This window comes from Physeter macrocephalus, chromosome 18 (assembly GCF_002837175.3).
Source record: "Physeter macrocephalus isolate SW-GA chromosome 18, ASM283717v5, whole genome shotgun sequence".
Taxonomy (NCBI): domain Eukaryota; kingdom Metazoa; phylum Chordata; class Mammalia; order Artiodactyla; family Physeteridae; genus Physeter; species Physeter macrocephalus.
Window position 1 is genome coordinate 65,505,901 of NC_041231.1, and position 23,715 is coordinate 65,529,615.

The window sequence follows — 23,715 nt, forward strand, 5'->3', positions numbered from 1 at the left end:
CACATTTTCATCCCTAAAATTCATATATCCTGGGTTTTTCCATGTGCAGACATAAACCTATATATGAAGAACTTCAGTGTTCTTGTTAGTGTAACATTATTTGCTCTTTTGTATGTGTATCTTCCTCAGCATATGAATCGTGGGTTATAAACATCATTCTAGATGGCAGGGACCAGAACCTTATAATTCTCTTTAAGAAAAAACACAGACTTATTCTTCCCAGGAACTTGAACTGTATAAACTGTTGGGTTCTCTTGCTAAAACAGCACTGGATATTGGATAAGTTAAAAATAATTGTATGAAAGTTACTAAGAGAGTAGACCTTAAAAGTTTTCATCACAAGAAAAATAATTGTAACTGTGTGTGTGGTGATGGATGTTACCTAGACTCATTGTGGTGATCATTTGGCAATATTTACAATTATCGAATCATTATGTTGTACACCTGAAACTAATATACTGTGATAACATTACTATAACAGTTATTTATACATATGTCAATTATATCTCAATTAAAAAATTGTAATATATCGAAAAAAATATAGTAAGCTCCAAGGATGGGTAGATTTAAGAGAAATTTAAGGCATAAAGAGATGTCTCCTGAATATAACAACGTGGAAAGTAGCGCTTGCACAGAGACAAGTGTGCGAAGCGATTTTCTTTGAAGGAGCATGGAGGGACTTCCCTCTGTGTACTTTTCATGAACATCACTCACGGTACAGGGCATCCCCGCACACCGGGTCCTGTTTGTTCCTCACGGCTTCAGCCAGCTGCCCAGGAGGTTAATCAGATCAGTCTTGTTGTTGTCTAGCCTTTGAAAAATCAGGACCGTGGATAATCCCTGGGCTGCAGGAGATCCCGGGGTTGCTGAGTGGCGGCTGTCTCCTGCCTCGCCAGGGCAGCCAGCCAGCTGTTCTCCAGTCTCCTTGCGGGGACTGGGGATTGGATTCCTCCAGGGACCAATCAGCTTGTCTGTCACTCCCATTAGCTTCCTTAGTCACAGGTGGCTCAAACTTCTGTTGTTCTGAATAGTAATTTTTACAAGTCTGACGTTATTTGTAAATATCATTATGTTACGTGTGCGGTATTTGGTTCATTTCAGATGTTGGACCAGGACATCGCGGGGCGGCAGAGCAGCATAAATGCCATGAATGAGAAAGTGAAGAGGTTCACAGAAACCACGGACCCGTCCACCGCATCCTCGCTGCAGGCCAGGATGAAGGACTTAGCCCTTCGCTTTTCAGAAGCAAGTCGCAAACACAAAGAAAAACTTGCCCAAATGGAGGAACTCAAAACCAAAGTGGAGCTGTTTGAGAACCTCTCAGAAAAGCTCCAGACATTCTTAGAAACCAAAACCCAGGCTCTTACTGAGGCAGATGTGCCTGAGAAGGATGTTACTGAGTTGTCTCAGTTTATGCAGGTGTGTTTCCCATGGAATTCACAAGGCTGATCAAATATATCAACAGCTAAGACAAGCACATACATTTATTGGCAGAGTTATGATTAACAAGCATCATTTTAATTGCTGATGGATTGGTTAGATCTATGCTTTCCTCCTTTAAACACTTCAAAACTCATCTTCTCCTTGAAGCCTTTGCTCATTAATCAGAAGTGAACACCATCTCTCATTTTCTGTGTATCATAGGTGATATACATATCTTATTCCAGAGCCCACAGAGGCAGAATGTAAAGAGTGCATATTTAAATTAAATTAAACTGTTCTCTTTCAAACAGCCTGCCTGCATGTTTGTTTATGCTTAGACCATAGGCAGGATCATTCTGTGCAATTCTGAGTGGAGCCATTCTGGTCCCATACCTACATCTTGATGGGATGCCCTTTGAAGATCTAGCAACACCTTATATTTTTTAAAATTTTTGTATTGAAGTATAGTTGATTTACAGTGTTGTGTTAATTACTGCTGTCCAGCAAAGTGACTCAGTTACACATGCACACACACACATATATATATACATTCTTTTTTAAATATTCTTTTCCATTATGGTTTTTCATAGGCTATTGAATATATTTCTCTGTGCTATACAGTAGGACCTTGTTCTGTATCCATTCCATATATAAAAGCTTACATCTGCTAACCCCAACCTCCCACTCCATCCCTCCCCCAAGCACCTCCCCCTTGGCAACCACCAGTCTGTTCTTTATGTTTGTAGCAACATCTTATATTGATGAAATATCTAAATGCTTTGTAGGAATCAACTTCTGAACTGCTAGAACGCAGGAAAGATCTCGAAGTTTTGCAGAATCTCTTGAAGGAGATCTCCAGCCATGGCTTGCCAGGGGATAAAGCTCTGGTTTTTGAAAAAACAAATAATTTGTCAAAGAAATTCAAGGAAATGGAGGATACTGTCAAAGAAAAGTAAGCACTACTTAAGAAATTGGATTTTATTCTACTTGATACTAATTGGAATCCATGATTTTTATTTAGTTATGTAGCTACCTGGAACAGTTTTTGGAAACTTGAGAATAAGCATAGGGCTACTTTATAAGTACTTTAATATTGATAATTTTTTTGCTGTTAAAACTAAGCATAGTTTTTGTTAAAGTATTTAGGAAGGAAATTCACTACTTCTTACATGAAAGTATTTATAGAAAGCACTGTGTAAGGAAAATGGTGGTGGTAGTGTTTTGCTGAAAGTAGTCTAAACTCACTGTAGCCTGAAGCCTTTGGCTATTACATTTTTATTTGCAAAGGCAGAAATAACCTTGAAAGATAGCCCATGGTTCATTGCTTTCTGGGCTCAATTCAGAAACGATGCATCATTCCAGTATAGTTCTGGATAGTTCTGGATGGCTTTTTTTTTGTAAAAGAGTTTCCTTTTTGAAGAGTTGTAGATCAGACATGATTCCAGGAACAAACAAGGTAAGAAACAAGAGAATGAACCTAAATTAAGGTAAAAAGCTGTACAGGGGTGTGAGCCTTGTGATTGAGTTTTATATTTCTGATCTCGTGCTAGTTGAGAATATACATTTGGTTTTGCCAAAGTTCATACAGAAGCCACCCAAAAGATAGAAAGTAGTCATTTCTCTTTCAGCTATTCTTCGTCATTTCTTTGGAATTGTCTACCTAAAACTTTTGAGTGCTGTCTGGACTACTCACAGAGTTATCATTTCCATCCTATTTAATTCACATGGCGCAGAAGAAATATTCTTGGTTTCCTTGGGTAAACTCTAGGTTGTTTCTTCTGTCATAGATGGGTCCAATTATAAAACCATGTGGTCATCAGTGATTAGTTTACCAGCCATGTACTCTCTGCTAATAATCCACATACCTGCACACGTGCACATGCCGTCTACATGGTATCCAGTTACCAAATCTAACTGTCCTCATAGCTGTACCTGTGCCAGGTGTGTGCCCTCCCTCTGTGTAGTGTACAGAGACGGTACAGAGAGATCCGTATAGTTCACTGTGGAGCTTTCTGAGTATCCAGGGGGAGGTGCACATTAAGTTCTGCATCACTAGGTCTTACCTCGTTTTTGGAAACTCAAACCTGTCCTCTCTCTGTAAAGACCCAGTTTACCCATCCACTAAAGTGACTGTAGTGACACTAGGTGGCGCTGTGTTTCCCTCATATTAGTGACTTGTGTTTCCCCTCTGGTTCTCAGCCTGCTGGCGTTTAGCACCATATAAAGCGGACAGATAAAAGCTCACTGGCTCTAAATCATGTTAAAGCTGTTTATATGGCTTTAGAGTGTACGTAGCATTATAGAGAGCCGTTACACATGGGTTACAATTTTTTTTTTTTTTTGCGGTACCTGGGCCTCTCACTGCCCTGGCCTCTCCTGTTTCGGAGCACGGCCTCTCACTGCTCTGGCCTCTCCTGTTTCGGAGCACAGGCTCCGGACGTGCAGGTTCAGCGGCCATGGCTCACGGGCCCAGCCGCTCTGCGGCATGTGGGATCCTCCCGGACCGGGGCACGAACCCGTGTTCCCTGCATCGGCAGGCGGACTCTCAACCACTGGGCCACCAGGGAAGCCCCTACAAATATCTTAACTGTTCCTATCTTGATCTACAGACTTTATTGAGGAAATAGACAAGGAGTAATTTAGCTGATTTCACTTGCCACCTATGAAACCTTTCCTCCTGTATCTGAGGATTGGAGTGTGCCTGGGGGAAGATTTTTTTCTTAATGTTAAGCTTGAAATGGGAATAATAATTTACTTTTTAGTAATTAGTCCTTTGGCCGTATCTCGCTTTGTGGCTTAAATTTGTCAATGATGTTTGTGATCTAGAAAAGAAGCTGTATCTTCTTGTCAAGAACAGATGGATGCCTTTCAAGTTCTGGTTAAATCATTAAAGTCGTGGATAAAAGAAACCACAGAAAGAGTTCCCGTTGTGCAGCCTTCTTTTGGTGCAGAGGATTTAGGGAAATCTTTGGAAGAAACTAAGGTGAATCATTGTCCATGTCTGATAAGAATTTCTCATTTGCCTGTGTTAGGAATGAGCCGTTTCCTTTTATCGAATAGCACATAAGTTAGAGCCTCATGTATGTACAGTGTATTTTTGGTGATATTTGGAAATCATGACGGGTTTAACTGATCCTTTCGAAGAAGGACACAGACTTTCAGTTAATTTGCTTTTTTAAAGAGACGTATTTGTGAGTTGCTGACTGGTCTGAGTTTCTTTCCCCACCACATCTCTACTTAGTTTATTTTTTATACCGTTTTTTATAATGTTAGTAAAAGATCCTTCTCTTCAACTCAGCATTTTGCTCTAGTTTGGATATATCACTCTAACCAGTATTTGAAGATGGAAGTTATTTGAATCTCTAGTGTGTGAGTCTTGTCATCTGACTCAGTCATAAAACTTATGACCAGTTATGGCAAGTTTTCCACTCCAAATTTGTGGAATTGTGTGTCCTTTAAAATTCAGTGAAGTTTTGATGATTAAAATTCACTATTAAATGGAATTCTGAATTTCCATTTTTTAAAATTGTTTCTACTACCTTTTTTTTTTTGTAACTTGGCTGTTACCTAGTACAGTTTTGCAGACTTAAAGTTGACAGTTACTTTGGAACCTGTGGCAGCTGGGACTAGCCTGGGTTCCACTGTGGCTGGGAGCAGAATTCAGGATGGACCCCACCCCACTCCTCACTGTTAACAGTGTTAACAGTCACCTGGGCTATTGGAACAAATGGAGATTCTGTCCTTTTCTTCCATCCCATAAGTCAGAACCCACAATCATCACTGTTTTAAGATATGTTTAAGACATTGAATTATAATGTGTAACTTGGAAAAGATTACAAAGACTGAAAAATAATGTGTTTTTGTATCTCAAGAAATTACAAGAGAAGTGGAGCTTAAAAACACCAGAGATTCAGAAAGTCAACAACAGTGGGATCTCACTATGTAACCTAATAAGTGCTGTGATGACCCCTGCAAAGGCCATAGCAGCAGTTAAGTCAGGTAAGTGCTTTATTTACATTTGTGGTAAAACCCATAAGAATTGGGTCCACCCATGTTAATTTTATTTGTGTATGTTATTTTTAAAAATTAATGCATAAAATAACCTCAGAAACACGAAGGGAAAGTGACAAGAAAGATGGCATCTCTAAACAACCTAAACACTGCCACGGAAAAGTGTCTGTTCTGGTCAAATTGCAGATCTCTTAGGTTTCATCTTATTAAATACTACAATTTAAAATGTAACCAAATTCATCTGTAAGAATAAGGAACATCATATTGGGGAAAGGGAAAGATCAGATTCCAGTTTGTTTGTTTTTACCTAATTGATGGGGATGTAGAAATTCTATCTGAAATCTTTGATAAAGAAATGAGTCTGGTCTCCTGGGAAAGAAGGAAGTAAGGAAAGGAAACAGGTTCTTTTCTGTCGAGTGGACCTCTCTTAATTTCTTCCCATCTGCTTTATTCCTTACACTATTCCCAAAGAAAACAGTTCTATACTGTGTTAGCCAGCATGTCTGAATCACAATCTTACCAGGCTTCTCAACAGAAGGGGAGAGTCATGTATAAATAATGGTTCTAAAATTAAGTTGTGGATAGAGTTTTAAGTTTAAAACATTTTATATTGTTGTTTTATATTGTTTTATATTGTTGTCACTATCAGGTTTAAAATAATCCAAGAGTAGACCAAAGGCAGATCTCATATCTTTATTCTGAGGGTTTCTGACGATCCTCTGTAGTTTATCTGCCCTGCTCAGCCCCCAGCTCTTCCCAGCTGATGTTGAGCTGGGCCCGTCTCCACCCACCGTTTATTCTGCTCTATTAATCCCATTTCAGGCAATCCTCGTAGTATATGTGTGTGATGATATCTCCTTTCTCTCCTAATCAGATTTCCTGAAATGTCAAGGTTTTTTGTTTTTTTTTTAAAGGAAGGGAATTCTGTGGTGTTTTACATTAGCTCTTCATGCCCATTCTATATTAGTAATAAGTAAAAAGTATTTTTTTCCTACTCTTGACAACTCCCAAGCATGGTAGGCATTAATCCTCTCACGTTGCGGAGCACAGGCTCCGGACGCGCAGGCTCAGCGGCCATGGCTCACGGGCCTAGCCGCTCCGCGGCATGTGGGATCTTCCCGGACCGGGGCACGAACCCGTGTCCCCTGCATCTGCAGGCGGACTCTCAACCACTGCGCCACCAGGGAAGCCCCGATTTTTTTTTTTTAAAGGGGCAAAACTTAGATTAAGATTCAGATTTTTAAATGTTTAGGCTTGTTCTCGTGTGGTTAGTTTGGGGAAATGTTTTTGTGTTTTGGATAGAGAGCCAAGGCATACTAACATGAGAAGGTCTAATTGATTTTTTAATATTCTGATTATGAAAAAGGAACCGGTGCTAGGTGTTTATGGAATTAAAGAGAAATAACTACTATGGCTCACCAAGTAGTTCCTATATGCTAGGCAGTAGGGTAACTGTCTTTAATGCCCACAGTGGTCTCGCGAGATACGTGTTATTCTCCCCAGCAGTTTGGTGGGATGGATTCACCTGAGCAGCCTCACAGGGAGTCATTAGTGGGGCTGGGGTTTAAGTTCAGGTGAGACATATGCCAGGGCCCAGGTGCCCCAGCCACTGTACCTCCTTCCTCTGTGTTGATACAGTAATGGTTTCTTTTACTTTTAACTTTTCTTTCATGTCTTTTTACCTTATTCCGCCTCCATTAAACCCATGAAAACACTGTAACTACAGCAGACAATTTTCAGTTTCTTAACTTGAGACAGACATTCTTTTGTCCTTCAGGCATTTATGCTTCAAGCAACACACATAGTGACCAGCTTCTGTGCTTCAGGGACTGTATCACTTAAATAACTTCAGCTTTAAAGCAACCTTATCCCCAAATTTTCTTATAAATTAATAGTTAATGATTAATGTATATAATCTAAAGTTACTGAAACTCTACTGTTTAAGTTAATCATGTTATGACTTTAAGAATAAATTTTATGCAAAAGAGAGGTTATAGCTTGATCTTTCAGACCTTCATTTGATTTTGAAATTGAATCAGTATTTTACATTTTCAAATAATAATAACATTTTAAAAGAATTACTTTTTATGGCGTTTGCTTTAATGCCGCCTACTATTAATATATATAAAATACAATAGAAATCTATGATGACTTCAGTTTTAATATTTTTGCAGGTGGAGTAATAGTAAATGGTGAAGGAACAGCCACAGATACTCAGGATATTTTGGCAAATAAAGGTAAATAGTAACTTTAAGTGCTTATTGATTAAATTACTTGGTATGGTGTTTTTTTCTGAGAGAGAGAGAAAATCTTTTTAGGGATGAAAAGTAGTTATATCGAAATTTCAAACTTGAATTAAAATGGTATGAGTATAGTCATGTTCTCCATAAATAACATGTTTATATAACATTCCATGCAATTTTGTTCATCTGAACTTAATGAAATCCAGTAATTCAGCTTGGCATTTGGTTTATGTTTCCTTCTTTCGGGTTAATTTGAGATATTTTCTCACTTGGGATAACATTATTTGAGCTATATTTTTTTGATTTGATGCCTGAGGAATTAATAAGCATCATTTCATGATTTGGGTATTTTATTCCATTTTAAATATCTATCTCATTTCACTTGTATTATGCAGTGTACCTAAAGTGTTTGTCATTAAGTAGCATTGTAAGATGATGTAACATTTTAGTTCTAAAAACTCTATGACTTTATCATAGTAGACTTAATATTGACAAAAATAGAAGGAAATAGCACATGAAACAAATTTTTATTTCTAGAGCTCTAAACACCCTGAAAATGTGTCAATATAATTTTTCTTCTTACATTTAGGATTAACATCCATTAAAAAGGATATGACTGACATAAGCCATGGCTATGAAGATCTTGGCCTCTTACTTAAAGACAAAATAGCCGAACTGAGTACCAAACTCTCCAGATTGCAAAAGGCTCAGGAAGAATCAAGTGCCATGATGCAGTGGTTACAGACGATGAACAAAACTGCCACGAAATGGCATCAGGCACCTACACCTACGGACACTGAGGCTGTGAAGAGTCAAATTGAACAGAACAAGGTATCTTCTGTGGGTCCATTTACTACCGAAGATGTGAGAGAACAGATTAGCGCTCAGAACTGAGCCCTGGGGGTCAGGAGCCCCGTTCTGGTTTCTTGCTCTATAACCTTCAACACATAGTTCACCAGCTTTGTTGAACATGACTTTCTGTAGAGATTGATGCTAATAGTCACTTATTTTTACACGCAGATGTTATAAAGATGAGTGAGCTGTTGGTTGCAAGCAACTTTGCCACCTTCAAATTAGTTTAAGTCTTGGATTTTAACCAGTACTTATTGGAAAAGATATATTTAAGGGCTAAGTGTCTTAACAATCTGTTCTGTCCAGTATAAAATATGGGAGCTCATGCTTTCCCTTTGTTTAATACACGGTATTTCTTTCTACAACTGTCAGGGTTGGGAAAACGGTTTTGCACTCTGGCAATGCTGGAAAAAATGTCTCCAGATGACTAACTTATCTTTGAACTCTGTAATGTGTTGTCCAGAAAAGTGCTTATTTGCTCGTAGTCTCAAATCTTGCAGCCTTTATCAAGACTGATTTTCTGATTAATTACAATCTTACTGATGTCTATTTTCCTTTTTTTCCAAAGGGATTTGAGAATACCTTGAAATTCTTCCTAGGTAATGGGATGAGGGTCATTATCTCTGTAGCTCTCGCATTCCTCCTTGGGATTCTGTTATCAGCTAGTTGAAGAATAGTTATAAAGAGGAAAAGAAAGTATAATTCACTGCTGAATCCGGTCCTCACTCACTTCAGCCTTTAACAGTGGTTTTTTTTCCCCTCTTTTGGTCATGTTGGAGAAAAAAGTGCTCTATTGAAATTGTGTTTTTGTCTTTTGATGTTGACATACTTTAATGAAGTTACTTTTTTTATTTCCTTGTTAGTCATTTGAGGCAGAACTGAAGCAAAATGTAAACAAAGTGCAGGAGTTGAAAGACAAACTGACGGAGCTGCTGGAGGAGAACCCAGACACTCCGGAGGCCCCCAAGTGGAAGCAGATGTTGACGGAAATAGGTATGTTACCACTTACACCAGAGGCCGTGAACAGAAGCACAGTCATTTTTAAAAAATCATAATCTCTATCAGAAAACATCTATCCAACAATCTCACTGACTTTGGGATTGGCTTTCATGTTTCAGAATCGATCTTTGCATATTCTAAAGTGTCATTTCATATTACATGGTGCTAGGCCTTGGCATATCTTGTGTTTTTCTCACTAAACACAGTAACGAAATTTATGTTTATGAAGAAGGCAGATACCAGTGAATAGAATGCTGTGTATTGGGTCACATGTTTTCATTATAGTTTTTTTTTTTTACTAGGTTCGGGGTGCTTCTAATTTTTTATGCTTTGTTATATTTTAGTGTGGAGAGTCCTTTTTGTTTGTTTGTCTGGAAAAGGTGGGTGCCTTTCTCCACCATGGAGTTCCTGATGGGATCCCGCCAGCCCCTGTTTCATGCCGCTGGTCCCTTTCCCAACCAGCCTGAGAAGGCTGCTCCCCACAGGAATCTGGGGGTTTGCTCTTTACCCAGAGTCCTCCTCCCATCTCCATCCGGTCCCTATATAAACTGTTCCTCGGAGATGCAGAATTTCCTTCACAAGCCCTGTTATCTTATCACCCCTTTTCCTTATTGTAATGATATGGGAGTGAGTGTAAGACAGTGATACTCATTTTCCCTACTTCATAGTATTTGGAGAATTCAGTGAGTTAATGTGTGTGCAGCTCAGACAAACAGTATCTGGCACATAGTAAGGGTGTTTACTATGACTATCAAAAGAATCATTTTACTTGGAATTGTTCCATTATATTTAGCCAAATCTTTTCCTTCCTTTAGAGTCAGATATGCTGTGATAAATTTAGAAGTTTCTAAGTACGTTTTAGTTTAATAAGAGTCATCCTTATACATATAACTACTTCACTTTGCTGTACACCTGAAACTGACACAACATTGTAAATCAACTATACTCCAGTAAAAGAAAAAGAGTCATCCTAAGAGATCTTAATGTTGAAAGGTGTATTTAATCCAACAGTAGAGACTCCTGTTGCATTATAATTAATTGGGCCCTAATTCAGTGGCTCTCACCTAGAATATCAGAATTACTCGAAGGAATATTTTCAAGGCATCTTAGAATAGCGGAGGGAACGAGGAATGCATATTTCAGAAAAGCTTCCTGATAAGATCTTGATATTTCTCCTTCTCCATTTATGGTTTGAGTTACATTATTTCATTATCAGATTGTGATTGACTAGAACACACTGTATAGTGTGACGTTGTTTAGGTCAACGTTTCAGGGGCTGGGCTCTATGAAAAGCAGCTCTTCAGAGCATTACACTAGGTGAAAAAATCTGTCAGATCAGCTCTTCACACCATCAGTGTTGAGTGACTCATGTGTTGAGGGATGGTCTGTAATTCTGGGCTTCAAGGAGCATGCCGTCCTCAGGGCTGGGGGAGCAGGCAGGCCGTCCTAGCGGAGGGCAAGACCCAGTGGGGTCGTGAAAGCGGGATGGGGCAGGGACAGAGGGGGAGGGATGGAGCATGTGAGCTGTGGGGCCCTTGTGCGCCCAGCCTGTTGCGATGAGGACATGTGATCAGCGGGCAGATGAGGGCTTCCTCTCGGAGGACAGACCTTCTCGGATGAGCAGACGAGGGCCCTTTTGTGGGAGATCCTGGAGGTCAAGCAGAGATCATCTGATTTTGCCGTCTAGTTGGTGACGAGTAAATTATTGAGGGGTTTGAGCCCAGAAGTGACATATTCAGTGACGTTTAAGGGAAATTATTTTAGAACCAAATTCATTGCAGCTGAGGATCACGAATTGCAGGTAAGCTGGTTAGAAGGCTCTTGGTCTAGGTGTGCAGTTCTGGAAAGGGTGCTCCTGGCAGCAAGAGCGGAGCATCCCCTGGGGACATGTTAGAAACGCACATTCAGACCTCACTTCAGACCTGCTGATCAGTCCCTCCGGGGGTGGGCCCAGCACCTGTGTGACCAGACCCTTTAGGGGTCTCTGATGCAGCTCCAGCTTGAGAAGTACTGGTCTTGGCAAAACATGATGAGGACCAAAGTGGAGCTGGGTATTGGGAATGGAAGGACTGGGTTTAAGGGTTTGTGATTGAGGATATAGGAGAGTCATGAAAGAACATCCTGAATTATGGCATTTCATGACGTGCATGAGAATAACCTTCAAAAGAAGTCTAAAAGTCGGAAAAACCTACCCATTTTGATAGGAATATCATGAGTTTTTTCCTCCAACGTTGAATTTAAAGGGTTGGTGAGATTTCCTGTTGTAACTTCTGAGCAGCTGGCTGCTGATGTGTGATTTGCGTAGAAGAGCACGGTTGGGTGTAGATACACACATTTGGGAGTCACTTACCTCCATCTGGTCGTTGAAGGTTTGCTATTAAAGAAAAGGATACATGTTCATTGTTCTAGTGGGTCAGTTCTAGTTGAATAAACAGACTCTGTAGGACTTCTAGAAGGAATGAGCGTTCTCAGGAATATTCCATAATCTATAGCATCTTCCAAAATCAGATTCAAATCTATTTTTCTTACACTTCAGTTGACACACAACCATTGGGATCATAAAATCTGTATCGTTAAATGCAATTAACGCACAGGTTAGTCTTTAATTGACTACGTAAGGAGAGTCCTGTCCTACAATCTTCATAGATACAGTTGTATTAAATGTATAAAAAATAAACATCTGTTTCATCCTTTATCTTTTTTTCTTCTAGATTCTGAGTGGCAAGAACTCAATCAGTTAACAGTTGATAGACGACAAAAACTGGAAGAATCCTCAAATAATCTAACCCAATTCCAGACTGTGGAGGCTCAGTTAAAACAGTGGCTTGTGGAAAAAGAACTGATGGTCAGTGTCCTTGGGCCCTTGTCGATTGACCCAAATATGCTGAACACACAAAGGCAGCAGGTGCAGGTGAGTCCTACTTAACTTAACAAGGCAGATGTTTTCATTAGAAATATATTACCTTGGACGGTATGTGCTCTGCCTCTCTCGGAGTGTATTTGTAATGTGTCAGATGCCCACGAGGTACCGTCGTGAGGCTGGCAGGGAACCCCCAGAGAAGCAAAGCTCTGGAGCATCCCTGAGGGGTCCACTGAGCCCACGAGTATGGTCAGGTCCCTTGATCGTTTCAGTCATATTGTGGTTTGTAGAGACCCTGTTAAAGAGGACTTTCTTTGAAGTATTAATATGATTGCATAAGTAATAACATTTTTATGAGAAGCTAATATATTGTTTAGAAATGACTCCTTTGAGGTTTTATTCATCTTGATTGTGATAGTAGATAATGAAACTTATAAAGCTCATGCAAAACATCCCTGAGTGGGGGAGACAAAGTAAGAAGAGAAAGAAGAAGGGAAGAAGAGGAGGAACCTTGAAACCCGCAGGGTTAGTTAGATTCATCTAATTATGAGCAGATAAATCCACAGGGGGAGAAACATACATAAATTGTAAGTCAGACGTAATCGCAGGCGCTCCGCTCTGGTCTCGGTGAGCTTTCTTTCTGTGCAGGTGGTGGTTTCCGGGCATGGAAGCTGATCCGTACTCTGAAAATACACAATAGTCTGGGTAGTTGAGTCACATGCTGTCCTAGACATGTATGTTCTTTATCTGAATAGATGGAAACAAAAGATATAAAGAAACATTTGAGGAGAAATAATTGTCCATAGTCTCCCAGAGATAGATAAAATATTCTACTAAAAGAAGGACATTTGGGGATCATTCGTTTTATAATGAAAGCCAGTGTGAGCCCGCACGCTCGGAGCGACATGATTTATTGGCTAAATCTTTACAAAAAAGACTGTAAACGTGTATCTTATGTTTAAAAAGAACCTTTGTAAATCAATGCATCATGAGTGTATATCCTAACACTGTTATCACTGTGTATTTCCTTTGGTGTAAAACGCTATAGAGCATTTAAAAAATCCTGTAAAAAGAAAAATGCAAAGAGGAAAAAATCAAATTGGTGTTAGTGTGATGTAAACTTGTCTAAAAGCAGTGTTTCCCTTTGTGTGTGAAAATTTGTACATGAATTTTTGTTCCTTTTCCCCACACTAGCAAAAATATTTATTCTCTTTTGTCTCCCTTGGGGGATATTATTTTAGATAAAATGTTAATCTCTGTGAAGCACCATTGCTCTTTGGATTAGTTTACGATAATTGCACTGCCTTTGAAATAAAAGCTAGGAAAGCAGTAACAAAAATAAAATAAAAACTAGGTAATTACCATTTCTGTCTGTTTAGAAACTTAAAGCTATGTTTTCTGTAATTAATTCTCCAGTCATTTGTGTGTTTATTTGCCCTCGTCACCTCTTTACCTTAGATTCTCCTGCAAGAATTTGATACCCGGAAACCTCAGTATGAACAGCTAACAGTGGCTGGTCAGGGCATACTGCACAGACCTGGGGAGCACCCATCCTTCCACGGGATTGTGAAGGAACAGCTGACAGCTGTGACCCAAAAATGGGACAGCCTCACGGGACAGTTGAGGGACAGATGTGACAGGATCGACCAGGCCATTGTTAAAAGCACCCAGTATCAAAGCCTGCTGAGAAGCCTTTCCGATAAGCTGGCCGACTTGGATAATAAACTCAGCAGCAGTATGGCCGGCAGCACACACCCTGACGCGATGAACCAGCAGCTGGAAACAGCCCAGAAAATGAAGCAGGAAATAGAGCAGGAAACGAAGCAGATCAAAGTGGCCCAGGCTCTGGGAGAGGATCTGGCAGCCCTGGTTAAAGAAGAGTACTTGAAAGCTGAACTTGGTCGGCAACTGGAAGGCATCTTAAAATCATTTAAGGATCTTGAACTAAAAGCAGGTTTGTGTGTCTTCTTTGAATGCATGTATTTCCTGGAAATAGGGATCAGTGAACTCCCTATTTCCAAGCTGTTGGGGAAACCAGGCCCCTAAAGAGAACCTGCCTGCAGTGAGAGGTGCATGCAAGGAGGGTAGATTTGGGTTCACATGCACACACAGTGTTGCAGGGGCGGGGGTTTCTGCACAGATGATAGGGAGACCCCGTGCTGGCAAAGTCGACTTCCCATAGGCCCATGGAAACTTCAGGTACTCCAGATTGGTTTTTACAGACTTTCGGACATAGAGAACAGACCTGTGGTTGCCAAGGGGTGGGGGAGGTAGAAGAGAGACAGACGGGGAGTTTGGGATTAGCAGATGCAAACTATTAAAAAAATTTTTTTTATTGAAGTAGAGTTGATTTACAATCTTGTGTTAATTTCTTCTGTACAGCAAAGTGACTGTTATACATATATATACCTTCTTTTTTAATATTCTTTTCCATTATGGTTTATCGTAGGATATTATATAGAATGGATAACCAACAGGGACCTACCGCATAGCACAGGGAACTCTATTCAGTCTCCTGTGATAAACCAAAATGGAAAAGAATATGAAAAAGAATGTGTATATGTGTATAACTGAATCACTTTGCTGTACAGTAGAAAATAACACAACATTGTAAATCAACTATACTTCAATTTAAAAAAACAGTAAAAAAAAAAAAAAACAAATTGGTTTTTAAAGGTGTCAGTGTTTATGCTATGCGACAGTCTTGTTTCACTAGAAAAGGAGACGACTACAGTTATTAAAAAAGGCTTGGCATCATTTTCTTGATAACAGCTAGTTCGTCTGGCTCCATCCCGGAAGCTTTTCCAGAGAAACGTATGAGAGAGAAGCATTATGCACGATTTCCTCTCTCGCCTGCTGTGACCATCACTCTGTGGTCGCAGAGCCCGGGATGGTCCAAGGCAGCAACAGCAGTTCCTCGGCCCGAGAAGGGCCGGCCAGAGGAGAGCCCGTTGGTTGCTGTGTTTGTCATTTGCCAAGTAACACTAGGCACTCGGTTTATGTTTTTAAATAATTGATTGGATTTGTTTACTGATCATAGCAACCGTTTCAGACTTACTCCTTGATTTTGACGTGATACGGATAGCAAACATTAGCTATGATGATTACAGTGATGGTGACTATTGTTAGGAACCCTTTTCCGTGACAGGCATTCAGCTCAGAGCTTTACTTGCACGCACCGTCACCTCATTCCCACGACAGCTTCTATCAATGTTGCCAGCTCACACTTGGGGAAATGAGGCCCAGAGGTTTAATCATTCACCCTAGGCCCTCCAGCTCTTGAGAGGCTGAGTTGGGATCCAGACCCATGTCATCCCCATGGGCTGCGTTACATTGCCTCCGTGATGGGTAAAAATTACACAGGTGGAGACTTCCCCGGCGGTCCAGTGGTTAAGATTCCACACATCCACTGCAGGGGGCACGGGTTCAATCCCTAGTCGGGGAACTGAGACCCTGCATGCCGCAGGGCCAAAGGGAAAAAAAAAAAATCACACAGGTGGAAAAGTCACATTTAATAAGAGATTGGTTATTTATCAGCATCACCTAGAGCTTTGAACAGTTGTCACTTCCCCGCCCTGGAATGGAGGCGGCTCTAGTATCCAGCCTCCATTGTCTCTTTTCTTGCCCTTCCCCCACCGCCTTTGTCCATAACGTAAGCGCTTTTGTCATTCTCATAGTCAGTGCTAGTAGCCCTTGCATTTAGATTATTTGGTGGTTTTTCTCTTGGCTTTTTTGCAGATTTATTCAACATTTTGATGTAAAATAAACATGTCTGTGGTTTTATTTTTTAGAGAACCATGTCCAGCATCTTCAGTCAGCCTGTGCCAGCTCTCATCAATTTCAACAAATGTCTAGAGATTTCCAGGCTTGGCTGGATACCAAGAGGGAAGAACAGAACAAGTCTCCCCTGATATCAGCCAAAGTCGAGGTCTTGGAGTCATTAATGAAAGCTCAGAAAGACTTCAGGAAAACTTTGACCGCCCAGTCTCACATTTATGAGAAAACCATGGCGGAAGGTGAAAACCTGTTACTAAAAACACAAGGGTCTGAGAAGGTAGCATTACAGTTACAACTGAACACGATTAAAACCAACTGGGATGGATTTCAGAAGCAGGTGAAAGAAAGAGAAGACAGGGTGAAAGATTCACTGGAAAAAGCTCTCAAGTATAAAGAACATGTGGAGATGCTCTGGCCATGGATAGACAGGTGTCAAAACAGCCTCAAGGAAATAAAGTGTAGCTTGGATCCTGCTGAGACAGAGAAATCTCTTGCCCAGTTAAAGGATCTGCAGAAGGAGAGGGACCAGCACTTCGGGATGGTGGAACAGCTAAACAGTGCAGCCAGCAGCCTGCTCCGTGTCTGTGAAACGGACAAAGAGGCGGTGGCAGAGGAGAAGGAATCCCTGCTCCAAAAGGTGGACATGGTCACCGAGCAAGTGCACAGGAAGAAATTCTCTCTGGAGAACATGGCCCAGAAGTTTAAAGAATTTCAAGAAGTTTCCAGAGAAGCTCAGAGGCAGCTTCAGTGTGCAAAGGAACAGCTAGATATGCACGACTCTCTGGGGCCCCAGGCTCACAGCAGTAAGTCCCTGACTGTGTTGCAGACTCAGCAGAAAGCCCTTCAGACCTTGAAGACTCAGGTCGATCTGGCCCAGGGGCTCGCCCAGGACCTTGTGGCAGGGGCCTCCGACTCCAAGGGCACCTCCGAGGTTCTCCTCCAAGCAGAAGCCTTAGCCCAGGAGCACAGCGCCCTCAGCCAGCAGGTGGATGAAAAGTGCTCCTTCTTAGAAACCAAGCTTCAGGGCATCGGCCATTTCCAGAACACCATCCGAGAGATGTTTTCTCAGTTCGCGGAGTTTGATGATGAGTTGGACAGCATGGCCCCAGTGGGGAGAGATGTGGAAACGCTGCAGAAGCAAAGGGAGGCAATTAAAGCCTTCCTGGAGAAACTGGAAGCGCTCATCGCAAGCAACACCAATGCTAATAAGACCTGCAAGATGATGCTGGCCACGGAGGAAGCCTCTCCTGACCTGGTCGGCATCAAACGGGACCTGGAGGCTTTAAGCAAACAGTGCAACAAGCTTCGGGACCGTGCACAAGCCAGAGAAGAGCAGGTGGAAGGGACCATCACGCGCCTCGAAGAATTCTACAGCAAACTCAAGGAATTTTCTACTCTACTCCAGAAGGCTGAAGAGCACGAGGAGTCTCAAGGCCCCGTTGGCATGGAAACAGAGATGATTAACCAGCAGCTTGATGTGTTCAAGGTAGGGAGTGCTTCCTTTGTTCTCTGCGTTTTGGTTATTCAAAGACATTACTGATCAGTATAGAAGGAGATGGCCTATTTTGTAGCATCTTCAAGTAGGATTGTCATGCAGTGTTGGAGCTTAAATGAGCATATCCGTGGGCGGAGGGGATATCCAGGTACGTGGAGTGAGTCCAAGCTTCCTGGGGCTTTGGGCCCTCATGGGATAAGGCCTGTGATGAATTAGGAGGTCAAAGGGTGCTTGGAAAGGTGGTGTCTGTTTCTGATGTCACTCACAGCTGCCCTCTGGAGTGACCACGTCCGTGTTTTAAACTCGACCACGGAGGCCCATACATCACGTCAAAAGTGTGTTCTCTTCGTGTTTGTGTCCCAGCATTTTCTTTCATGGTGAATTATAGTCTTTTCCCGCTCTTTCCCTTTTTATAGTCTTCTCCTCCTTCTTAATTGAATTTCTTCCCCAAGTTCCTCTTTTAAAAGGCAGAGTAGAGTTCCCTGTTGTAATCCTGGCCCCAGACGATTGGGAGTAAATTATTTCTGATGGGACTCTGAGGGCCTTGGGGCTGAGAAATGTGTACCGCCCGGCAGCACCCAGTGATGCCTGATGATGGGGCAGGAGAGGGTGGGCCAGGTCCAGGGTCAGCCATGTGGACCCGCTTAGGGTAGCAGGTGCAGAACTCACATCTCGCTGGGGACAGAGAGAGGGTCACCTGCCCAGGGAGGGTCCTAGCTGTCCAGCCTTTGCTGCACAGGGCTGACAGGAACCTGTGGGGTTGCAGCGGATCCTGTTCTATTCATGAGGTACGTTTTACTTTCCAGTAAAGGCTGGTGTGATGCTGAGTCCCACCACCAGCCCGTGAAGCATCAAATAGGATCAAAAATACAAACAGAATTTGCAAAACAACAAATCATTTCCCAGGAGAAATGAATATAAATCAAATAGACCTCCTGAATTCTGTGCTGTTGTACTTGACAAAGTCTTTCCTTTGTTTCTCTTTCGTGGTGTTATTTTTAGGTGACTGAATTTTGAAAAGTAACTTCAAAGTAGCTTCTTTTACTTCTTTGTTACTATTACGGTTGTTTGCTGTTTATAGAGTGCCTTTGAAGCCCAGTTTCTTCAGGGCTTAAGAACCTGCAGTTCTGTATTTGGGTTTTGATCCTGGAAGGTGAAGGAAGCTGCCTCACTGTTGATTTAACTTCATTACTCTGTCACACTTTCACACTGTGGTTTGCAAAACAAAGATTTCATATAAGAGAACTGTCTGTTAGAAAAACAAAGTTCTGTGGCAGCTGCTGCTTGGAAGACATGGGCTGGGGGGGCGGTGCTTAGGAGTGAGTCTCTGGAATTTTCTGTGGGACCTGACAAAGCTTGAACGCTTCCATGACAGTGATCAGGTGGTCTTTGTACTGATGAAAGTTGAGTATGGTTTTGTGAAACGTTATCATTTCTTTGGGTTTTCTGTGATTTTGTTTAGAAAAAGAGAGCAGGCCTTCATCTCTCTTCACTACTTCAACTACGTATAGGAAAATGAGCAAAAGTAATAATATCGGTGCTGCTGCTTTGTCCACGCCCCCTCTTTGGGTCCCCAGGCATGAGGACAGTGAAAAACATGGCTCTGCTTGTGGAGAAGTCTTCGGAAAGGAAGCACAAGCAAGGGATAGGAGGGGCTCGCTCACGCATTGCTTTGAAATTATTTTGGAAACTGAAAAGCACAAAATAAGCATCGTTACCGTTTATGGTTACACAGATTGCTTTATTTGACTGTGAAGAAAAACAAAGTGATCATGTCTTCTAAAATAAGCCACTTGGCGTGCTGTGTCTATGTGTTTTCTCATTACTTTGGAAGGAGTTGACCGATTTTTAAAAAAACTTTTTAAAATTTATTTATTAATTTATTTAGTTTTGGCTGTGTTGGGTCTTCGTTCCTGTGCGAGGGCTTTCTCCCGTTGTGGCAAGCGGGGGCCACTCTTCATCGCGGTGCGCGGGCCTCTCACTATCGTGGCCTCTCTTGTTGCAGAGCACAGGCTCCAGACGCGCAGGCTCAGTAGTTGTGGCTCACGGGCCCAGTTGCTCCGCGGCATGTGGGATCTTCCCAGACCAGGACTCGAACCCGTGTCCCCTGCATTAGCAGGCAGATTCTCAACCACTGCACCACCAGGGTAGCCCAGAGTTGACTGATTTTAATGAAATTCAGTAATAAAGAATATCACGACATATGTATCTTCAGTGTCTAGAGACCCAGTGACTGAAATGAAAGTTTCCAAGCAGACAGTCATCTGCATTTGGTATATGCCAGTGCCATAGGTAAAAAACAATAAGAATATTATGGTAAATAAAGATGCTTACACAATCACTGATTCTGTTTTCTGTGTGTGTGTGTTTGCGAGTGTATGTTCTAAAAACAGTTACAACAGTTAACATTTATTATGGGCTTACTGTGTGTCAAGCATGACTCTAGACTGTCTTTAATCCTTTTGACAGTCCTGAGAACTGGGTACTATCATTATCCCCATCTTATTGTAAGGAAGCAGAGACCCAGGGAGGGGAAGTGACTTTCCCAAGGTCACACGGGTAGTAAGTGTCAGAGCCTGGATGTTTTGGTGGATATAATGCAGTGTTTTGGTCAACTTTATTCATCACGTTGTACATCTTAACCTTTCTCTGGGAAATTTTCAAATCATCTTTGCTGTAGACTGATTTGGGTGGCCTGAATAACCAGGCATTTTTGTTGGTTTGTTTGTTTTTCTGATTTTTTAAAAATTGAAGTATAGTTGATTTACAATATTGTGTTTGTTTCAGGTGTATAGTACAGTGATTCAGTTTTATATGTGTGTGTGTGTGTGTATATATATATATATATATATATATATATATTCTCTTTCAGATTCTTTTCCCTTATAGGTTATTACATAATACTGAGTATAGTTCCCTGTGCTATACAGAGGTCCTTTTTGTTTCTCTATTTTATATATATTAGTGTGTATGTGTTAATCCCAAGTTCCTAATTTATCCCTCCCCTCACACCTTTCCCCTTTGGTAACCATAAATTTGTTTTCTATGTCTATGAGTCTCTTTCTGTTTTGTAAATAAGTTCATTTGTATTTTTTTTTAGATTCTGCATAAAAGCAATATCATATGATATTTGTCTTTCTCTGTCTGACTTCACTCAATATGACAATCTCTAGGTCCATCCATGTTGCTGCAAATAGCATTATTTCCTTCTCTTTTATGGCTGAATAATATTCCTTTGTATATATGTACCAAATCTTTTTTATCCATTCATCTGTCAATCAGCCATTGTTTATTTTAACCCAGAACACCAGGAACACTCACTTAAGGAACGTAGAACACGTTCTGTAAAGCCAGCCACTATGATAACAGGGGGTGAATGTGTGTGTGTGTTGTCTTAGAAACGGATCTCTAGATGTTGTGATGAGGATAATGACAGTTACCACCAGCACCAAACATTTCCTTGTCTTAGTGATTATGTCTTTCTTGATCGAAGTTGTAAATTATCTCAATTCAAATCTTCACTTAGTTTTTGTTGGAGATTAAGCTTTGGTTGGACATTAGTTTTAACATAATATTCTAGGAAGATTTTAAAAATTGCTTTAAGTGGAATAATATGTATTGAGTAAAAAAACTAGTATTTTGCTATTTTATAATTTCTAAAAATGAAACAGAAAAGCACCGAAGTACTGGGTCTATTTTCATTACAGACTTCGAAATATAATGCAGTTTGACATGACTCTACCCGGTAGCTTTTGTTTAACCTAATGTCATGGGTAAAATCTTATAACAGTTTTTCACACTATAGAATAAGCTGCCTTCAGAGTCTTTCTGAAGCTTCATAACTGTTACCCAGTTACTCAGTAGGGGTACGTTATATTCACTGGGAGCATAATGGATTACTTAAACTAGGTAAGACAGACCTCTTGGGTTCCATTCTTTTTTTTTTTTCCCCTTAAACTTAACTTAGGAAGCAGCAGTTAATGTCCTTGACAGGATAAAATTAATTCATGTTTAATACCAACCCAAACATAATGATTGAAAACAAATGTTGTTCTGAACCAAAAGTCCTAATTCACTGTCAGTGAAAGCTATTCCAAGTTTCTGAAAAGAGATTGGTACTACCCTTTATGTTACTTTAGCTAGGTTTTTAAACAATTTGGATTGTTTTCCTACTTCTAAATATTAGTCACTGGATTAAAATGGCTAAAGACTGAGGTATTTTCTATTACTGTTGATAACCCAGAGTACCGTTTTTCTACTTATACTTCCGTATTATTGCATTTAATTCTGTATACACTGTCATAAATTCCTAGGCAGAAAGGAAAAAGTCCCCCCATCCCTACCTCCTGTTAAAGTTTCCTGCTCAAGATTATCTTCAAATCTAAACTACATTATCAGGTAATATTAACGTTTCCACATTTCTATTTTATTTTTCAAAGACATACCAACTCTATACAAGGAATACGTGCCAGCCTTCCTGTGATGTCTTCAACAGCCAATTATCCCCACATTCAATTGATTTCATTTCAGTGAAGAGCACAGAAACTTGAAGTTTTAGCAAACATATACAGTCACATCCCAGCTAAATATATGACCCTCCCCGGCTCCATCTAGGCCGTGGTAAAAAGTCTTACCCAGAACCTGCTTACTGGTTTTTCTGGCCACTCTGTCGCTGCTCCAGTGGTCATTCGGTTTGTTCCCACAAATGAACATATCACTGGTACAAGTCTCTCTGAACCAAAGATTTCTTAAAGCAGGGAATTTTTAAGCTGAGTTGAAACCAGAGACAGAGACCGGAACACATGTAATTGTGCTGTGATAAATGTTCTCTGGTCCAGGGGAAGGCAGTGTAGAACCCAGGCATCCTCCTGTGCAAGTTGGGTGAACTAGAATGCCAGGCGCTGTGAAGCTGGGGAAGCCGGGAGGTTTGAGTCCTAATTGTAAATGGTATGGCTGAAAAAAATCAGTTTCCAAGTATCCTCTTAAGATATTTATTAAATGATCCTACAACAACCTCTGTAATGTCACCATATTTTTAGAGATAAAATTAAACTGTCCAAAGAATGCTTTAATAATGATTTCTCAGTGGCCCGTATTGTTACATAGAGGTCAATGACAAATTGTTCTCTGTTTTTGTCAAGAACAGGAGGAAATTCGGTAAAGCTGTCACAAGAGGTTTTTCTTGGGGAAATATTCTTACTTGACTGGATTTTTGTTAATGAGCCTGTGTTATCAGGGAGGTTTCATAACACCTTCCTGTGGTATTTTTAAAGGTGACAATGTTTTCACTCTAGAAACTGTACTTTGATGCATGGGCTTTGTAGGAAGGTCACAGTATTCAGTCAGCTATGTCAGAGTGGCTTTAAGATGTTAGGAAAAAAAACTATCACCTATGCTGGGCAACAGAGAAGGCCCACCAAAGCAGAGGCTGCATGAGGCCACTAGGATGGCGCTGATGTGATGGCAAGCTTCGTAAGACTCCATGGTCCCACCACACACACCAGCAGAGCCGGTAGGGCCTCCTTCCTGCTCCGAAAGGCTGTCCTGGTGGGGAACATGGCACGAGGGCTCTTTCCATGTTTGCTTCTAACTAACGCCATGCTTTTGGTGTCATGTGGCCTCTTAACTCCTATGGCTTCATTTAAGATCCAGGAGTGAGACGTAGAAAACAAATTTACGATTACCAAAGGGGAAGAAAGGAGGGAGGGAGGGATAAATTAGGAGTTTGGGATTAGCAGATACATACTACTATACTAAATAAAATGAACAACAGGACTTACTATAGCACAGGGAACTATATTCAATATCTTGTCATAAATGGTATATATTTACTATATATATTCAGTTATATGTATATAACTGAATCACTTTGCTGTGCACCTAAAACTAACACAACATTGTAACTCAACTAATACTCCAGTTTAAAAAAAAAAAAAAAGATCAAGGAGTTCAAGTAGGTTGTTCTGAACGCAGTTCCAGCCAGAGATTTTATACCAGGGGATTTTTTTGGTGGCTTTGTTGTTAACTGGATAAATTTGTATCTTCATTTTAAAGTG

General features: G+C 40.8%; 1 protein-coding gene across 5 annotated transcripts in view; it reads left to right on the forward strand.

Moving 5' to 3' along the window:
- DST (dystonin) overlaps positions 1-23,715 on the forward strand; it is a 512,931-nt gene that overhangs the window by 397,118 nt on the left and 92,098 nt on the right. For all 5 annotated transcript variants that reach the window (XM_055079784.1, XM_055079785.1, XM_024121802.2 and 2 more), the window contains 10 exons: positions 1,102-1,419; positions 2,208-2,374; positions 4,249-4,405; positions 5,295-5,421; positions 7,608-7,670; positions 8,266-8,507; positions 9,392-9,521; positions 12,239-12,438; positions 13,846-14,341; positions 16,179-17,650. In XM_055079784.1, the coding sequence (XP_054935759.1) occupies positions 1,102-1,419; positions 2,208-2,374; positions 4,249-4,405; positions 5,295-5,421; positions 7,608-7,670; positions 8,266-8,507; positions 9,392-9,521; positions 12,239-12,438; positions 13,846-14,341; positions 16,179-17,650 (3,372 nt within the window). The remainder of the gene's footprint in view (positions 1-1,101; positions 1,420-2,207; positions 2,375-4,248; positions 4,406-5,294; positions 5,422-7,607; positions 7,671-8,265; positions 8,508-9,391; positions 9,522-12,238; positions 12,439-13,845; positions 14,342-16,178; positions 17,651-23,715) is intronic.